The sequence below is a fragment of the Onychomys torridus genome, chromosome 1, assembly GCF_903995425.1.
Source record: "Onychomys torridus chromosome 1, mOncTor1.1, whole genome shotgun sequence".
Lineage (NCBI taxonomy): Eukaryota > Metazoa > Chordata > Mammalia > Rodentia > Cricetidae > Onychomys > Onychomys torridus.
In genome coordinates, this window is record NC_050443.1 from 80814057 (window position 1) to 80820984 (window position 6928).

General features: G+C 42.2%; 1 protein-coding gene across 1 annotated transcript; it reads right to left on the minus strand.

Annotated features, from left to right (window-relative positions):
• Window positions 1-1329: 1329 nt before the first annotated feature.
• Window positions 1330-4313, minus strand: LOC118575316 (T-cell ecto-ADP-ribosyltransferase 2-like). The gene is made up of 3 exons (XM_036175933.1): window positions 4263-4313; window positions 3089-3815; window positions 1330-1484 (listed from the first exon to the last, which is right to left on the minus strand). Exons 1-3 carry the CDS (start codon window positions 4311-4313, stop codon window positions 1330-1332), a joined length of 933 nt encoding a protein of 310 aa, XP_036031826.1.
• Between the last annotated feature and the right edge of the window lie 2615 nt (window positions 4314-6928).

Below are 6928 nucleotides of genomic sequence, written 5' to 3' on the forward strand. Positions count from 1 at the left end.
CCAATTTACTTCAAAAAAGATGGGTATCAAAAACACTCTATATGGAGTTTATTTTTTTCTTGGCAAAAATAGCTATTTGGGCAAGAAACTGTTCTTGCCTGGACTGCTTGATGAAACATTCTGTCAACTGGACATGCAGGACCCATAGGAAGGTGACCACTGAACTTTGCAAGGCAAAATGGTCCTTCAGGTTCCTGCTTCACTGAAGAAAGAGTTAGACATTCTACAGGACAGAGAGAGAAGTGACTGAGAGACTCTAGACCTACAGGCTGAAGATGGATGCCCCAACATTGCAGAAGAACTTTGGGTGACTGTCTAGGCAGCCAGCTGTCTCTGTAACTCTTGATTTTTGGGAGTTGCTTACAATACACTTCTTGTTTACTCAGGTAATACCATATCCTTCTGAGGTCTTTGATGTAGTTGAAGACTAGATAATTATAGTTATGGTTTTCCTTGGTTATGATAAGAGATAAGTTAGATATAAAATTTTGACTCACAAACATAGGGTAGACAAAATATTTTCTTTAATTTTACAAAATACAAATAGACTATATATTGTAACTGTAATTCTTGCTTGATAACTGTTTGTTATATGTAATTTTACTATGTTAAAGTTAGACCCTTCCTTTTTGATTAGACGAAAAAGGGAGGTGCTGTGAGATTTTCTGTGTGCTGTGAATGTGTTGCTTTGATTGGTTGATAAATAAAAAGTTGATTGGCTAGTAGCCAGGCAGAAAGTATAGGCAGAATAAACAGACAAGGAGAATTCTGGGAACAGGAAGGCTGAGTCAGGAGACGCCAGCCAACCATCCATGGAGCAGCATGTAATGGCACACAGGAAAAGCTACAGAAAATGTGGCGACATGCAGATTAACAGAAATGGGCTGAGTTTAAATGTAGAAGTTAGTCAGTGGTAGACCTGAGCTAATGGCTGAGCAGTTTTAATTAACATAAGCTTCTAAGTGATTATTTTATAAGTGGCTGTGGGGTCTGTGGGGCTGGGCAGAACTGGAGAAAACTCCAGAGACACACGCCATAGGAGATTTTCTCAAACAAATAATTCAACCTATAGAAATACCTAGTCACAGAAATCAGGGTGTGGTTATATGGTTTATTTCCGAGAATGTAACATTCATCACATAATGCATGCTTTAAAACTGTTACAGTTGACCATGCAGACAAACATTGCTTTTTAATCATAGCAAAGTGTCAAGGGGCAGTAAATTTAAAATCAGAGCATCAAATTTCACCCATAGACCCAGAAGGTCCTTGGTTGTCTATGGAAGTCATGAATGCTAAAGTAGATCTCCCCCCAAATGATGGCACACTTCATTCTATCACAGACCTTAGAGGACCAGCCAAGTTCTTGCCCTTGGGGCTGCCTTCACCACTCAGACCTGTGAACTGCAGGCAGCAAGGGTACAGCTCAGCAAGAGGAAGCAGCTGGACCAGGAGACCAGGTAGCACCACAAGCAGCAGGAATGCTGTAGATGGGAGGAGAAAGGAAGGTTTCATATGAGAAATCTTGAGACAGGGATAGCTCCCCTAAACATTCAGAACTTTACATAGTGCTCAAAGCCCAAGAGAGTAGGCTCTGGGGAAGGGGGGCCAGCATGCCTGGCTAGATTCTTCTGGCTTCCTCAGGATTCCAAAAGTACTGAATACCAGGAAGTGAGCAAACTGATGGATCCCCACCACTTCCAGGGTCCTGTGCTCTAAGACACTGACTGGGGATAAAAGCCTTTCCTATCCATAGTCTTCCTGGCTTTCTAGGGAGCCCATCAGGATTTTCCTTCTTCACACAAGAAGAGGTTTCTGGGTCTGAACCTTCTGAAAGTTCATTGTTGCAGCAATGTGTGTTCCTTCTATGCCAGCTGGTGTGGACTAGAACCTACCTGTGGCTCTCAGCCTTCCAAACTAGACATTAACTATTTGCCCCAGAAGGGCAGTATCTTTCTGACTGAATTTTGGACCTGGGTAGGGGTCATGCTTTCCTTGGGCTTGATATAAATTCCAAATTTCTCTATGCAAATGCATGAAGCCCCTGTGATCACTTCTAAAGCTCCACTTCCTACTCCAAAGATTCCCCATGTTTCCAGACATCCTAGAGTGTCAGAGCTGATTAGATCTAAAATTGCTCTGTACTCATTAGTCTAACTGTATCCCATTTCAGGTTCTCACTCAAACTTAACTCCCTAGGATAACATTTTGTGGGGCCTGGATGTAAGTAAGTGATCCAGACACTGTGCAGATCCTGAGTGGTGGGCATAGGAGGCAAGGTCTCTAGACTGTAAGCGTGTGATTTTCCTGTGAATGTGGAGACCAACACCATTATGAGTTCTGATCAGATATAAGAGATGTGTACATAGTTCCTCATATTTTGAAATAAAAAGCATTTGAGAAATTATATCTATATTCCAAGTCATATGTCTTGAATGTCTCTCTCTCTTAATTCTCATATAATACTGCTAGAATATTTGTCATTTGAGTCTATATCATTCAAATAGGGAAACAGATGCATTGATGTCTGATAACTTCCCCAAGAGTCACAGAGGTAGTGATGTTTGAACCAGATTACCATGTAGTCTGATTTCAAACCTATGACAGAGAGCATGATACAGTAATTTTCTCTGAAAGTATTACAGAATGATTACTTTTAGTGATACTTGAAATGTAATCACCTTGTCTTGAAAGGTAATAACCAAACTAAAATTGATGATGTCTTTTGATAGAATGAGACATGTGGTGAAATGATGAAGAGAATCCAGGCCACAAGGAATGATGGGTGTACAGCCACAGAGACCTCCAAACACACAAGATTTGGTTTGAAAGGATAAATACCCACTGATGGAACTTCTCACTCCTCATAGGGCTGGGCCTGGTAATAGCATTTTCCTGAAGTGCGTCACTGGGTTCAATCACTTCTTATATACCATCACTGAGGTATGTGCTCCTTGGCTTTACCTTCAACATTCTAGGCATCCTCGCCATGTGCAGGTCTACTGGGTATCTTCTGGTAGGGAGCACCCCCTCTTCTATTTCATGATGTCCCCCACAAGCTCCACCTCTAACACAAACCCAGACTCACCTGAGCTACTGAAATGACTGTTGTTGGTAGAACTACTATAGTAGCAATTGAAGTTGCTCTTCTCTCTTTGCGGGGAGTCCAGAAAAATTTTGTCATACCCTTTTCCACTTGCTGTTTTGGTGACATTGGAATATACTTCATAACCTGGAATTAACACCTCCTCTTCCTTAGGATAGTAAGAAAATGCTTTTATATTAACCCCCAAGCAGGTTCTGATGATAAACAGTGTCCCACTCACACTACCAAATTCATAAAGAGCTACTCTCTCTTCCAAAGATGAGGAAGTGAACTGCCCAAACCGCACAGAGCCCTTCCCACTGTAACGAAACTTGTTCCTGGTGCCTCGGTAAACACGACGATTATCGCCACTCAGAAGCTGAAGGGCTCTTGTCAGGTAGTAATGGAAGGCCTTGTAATGGAAGTTACCCGGATTTTCCCTGAATTCTCTAACTGCTCTGTTAAAATCTTCGTGGATTTTCCCGGTGTAGGCCACTAAAGCCGTTCCGTGGAAGTCATGGAAACCTTTGGGATTGCTCATTGTGTTTTTTATCTCCTTCCATCGTTTCTCTGCCTTTTCCCACTCAGATTTTAAATCCCTACTCATGTTGAAGTCTTCTTGTAACAGCTGGGGTGCTTTTCTCTCCATGTCTTCGACACAGCCCTCATACTGATCATCAAATGCATTGGGAGCCATGTCCAGGTTGGAAGGATCAGTCAGGCCTGTCACCTGAAAGAGAGAAGTAGGGTTCTTTGTTACTCACTAAGTTTGCTAAGTTAATAAAATATGCTAAGTGTTATCTGGAGACAACAGCATCAGATGTTACATATTACATCCTCAAACATGATACATGCATGCACACAATCTCATTATGTTATACAAAGTGAAGAAAGGCAAGGCTGAGGTGTCTGCTTCTTTTATGTTTATGGATACTATAGTTTTCTTCTTTATTCAATCAAATTTTTAATCAGCATACAAAATAACAGGCCTATCATGATATTTGAATATACATATATCAGTGTATAATGCTCATAATCACACAACCTTCCCCCTGCTGATATTATATTTACACCACTTCTTCAAGATTGATGCCTCTACTAGACTCAACCCTGGGAACTATAATATCACAAAGATGTGGGGAAGCAGGGCTAGCAGAGCATGAGTTGAGAATATTACCTGCTGGGTTAACAACCAAGTCAGGAGGAACGTGTGAACTTTTGATGTCATCTTCATGTCCAAACACAGCTGCAAGGAAAGAGGAGTACACATAGTATTGTAACAGTCTATTGATGGATCAGCTCTGGGTCATTGACTTAATCTTTGTTTCACATCTGGAAGTCCAGGCCCCTGCTCACACTGCTCCCACAATGGCTTACCAACACTCTATGAACAGCTCTTCTTGGGGCCCTTACCAGGGACGAGGCGACTCATATGCTCTCTCCCCAGTAAGGAGCTACAATCAGTCAATCCTGGTAACACACAGAGGTATGTAGTGTGTAGACTGCCAGGGAGAAAGAGGTCATATTTTAACAGATCTCTCTTAGGCCCTGATGTTTTACTCCCACAGATACTTGTATTCTCCATATTTAATTAATTTCTGGCTCACACTCAGCTAGTTTCTTTGAATGTCCTCACTGCTGTCAGTATTTGCTATGTTCTATGATTTGGATATGTTTTTCCTACAAATTCCCCAGTGTGGCCATATGAAGGTGGGGAAACCTTTAGAGGTGAGGTCTAATGGGAAGTGACCAGGTCCTGGAGGACATCATCCTTAGGATCATTCAGCCTTGTGGGATCCTACTCAGTTCCTACAAGAGCAAGTCTGGTCCAAGAACCTCTCTGGCTTCCTCTCTTGCCCTGTATTCCCTTCTGTACATGGCAATGGCTTCTCTGACACTGTGATAGAGGATATTGTGATTATGCCAGGAAAATCCTAACCATTCAGCACTTTCGTGATATTTAGACTTTCCAGCTATCAGATTGTGAACTGAGTAAGCACCTTTACTTTATAAACTTTCCAGCATCAAGCGTTTTGTGATAGTAATAAACCCAAACTGAGGAGAAATGTTAGAGGGTAAAGGTCTTGCCTTGCAAACATAGACCTGAGTTTGATCCCAAGAACCCATGGGGAAAAAAGCAGGTGTGATGACATGCACTTGTATTCCAGCACCAGGAGGTGGAAAGAGATGGGTCTCTGAGATCCCCAAGACTCACTGGACAGCCAGACCAGCCTACTTGGTATGTCCCAGGCCTGTGAGGACCCTGTCTTTACCAAAATTGTGTACAGTGCCAGAGGAATGACACCAGAGATTTTCCTCTGACTTCCATGTGCATTTAGATTCATACATGCATGTTTCCACACAAGTGCCCACACATGTACATATGCTTACATATATGCACATGCCCACACATGTGCGTGTGCCACACACAAGAAGAAAAGTAAAACAAAAAGGAAAGAAACAGACTAACACAACCAGCCTTACTACTACTTGTATCTTATGATAATGTATGTTTTCACTGTTCTTTTTTGTTTTTTGGTTTTTGGTTGGTTGGTTGGTTGGTTGGTTGTTTTTTTTTGGTTTTTTTTTTTTTTTTTTTTTTGGTTTTTCGAGACAGGGTTTCTTTGCAGCTTTGGAGGCTGTCCTGGAACTCTCTTTGTAGACAAGGCTGGCCTCAAACTCACAGAGATCCACCTGCCTCTGCCTCCCCAGTGCTGAGATTACAGGCGTGCACCACCACCACCCGGCTTTTCACTGATCTTTGAGGGGTGGAGATTTTAAGTATACACTGAAGACCTAGTCAAAGAATGAGAAGTAGGTCACTCTCATTGGTGTGGACCCCACCCCCACTTCATTTCTGCCTAGGGCTTTTAGAAAATCATGAGAACACACACACACACACACACACACACACACACACACACACACACACACACATCTAAGCCTGCTGTGTTACTGTCCACAGAATTTTGACATAATCTGGCAAGGTAATCCTTTCCGCACACCTTGAGAATGTCAGAATGAAGCTGCATGCTGTGGCTGACTAGTTGTACTTGGGAATGCTGGGACTCCCAGTTTCTCCACAGCTTGGCTTCTTCTGCCCTGAGCCTTAGGGAATATTGCAGAAATAACAGATCTAGGAGTTCAGCACTGCAGTGAAGGTTCCCACCTTCTGTACATCCTGGACATTTAAAAACTTATTAATTTTTAGAAAATAACTATTGTAAGCTACATAAGATATCATCCTTAAATATCTTAAAGTTTTCCTAGACAATCAGTTGTGGCAGCACACACCTGTAATCCCAGCCCTTGGGGGGCAGGGGGAAGTTGGGGCATCCTGAGTCCCAGGCAAGTTTAAGACGGAATGGGACTCCAAACACACAAACAAAGGGAAAATTAAGCTCTGCCCAGCATAGAAACACAGGTGCTCTCCTTTGGCCTTATATATACACCCTGGAGTCATTTAGGATTCTGCTATGTACTCAAAACGGTTCCTAAAGTTTGGTTGCATCAGAAGTTCTCTGAAGTATCTGGAAACTTGTCACCAACAGAGACCTCTGGACTCCAGCTCAAACTCATGAATTTAGTATTTCTAATGAGCTCCTTTGTTAGTTTTGACACAATTTTCTTTTTTAAAAAATATTTCTTTTTCTTCTTTTTAGTAATGTGTATGCATGCATGTCTTGGGGTTGGGGGTGGGTAATTGTGCCTTAGTGCAGATGCCCTCTGAGGCCAGAGTATCAGATCCTCTGGAGCTAGAGATTCAGGCACTTGTAAGCTGTCTGACATGGGTAATAGAACTGAATTCTGCAAGAGGAAGCACTTGTTCTAACCATTGAACTA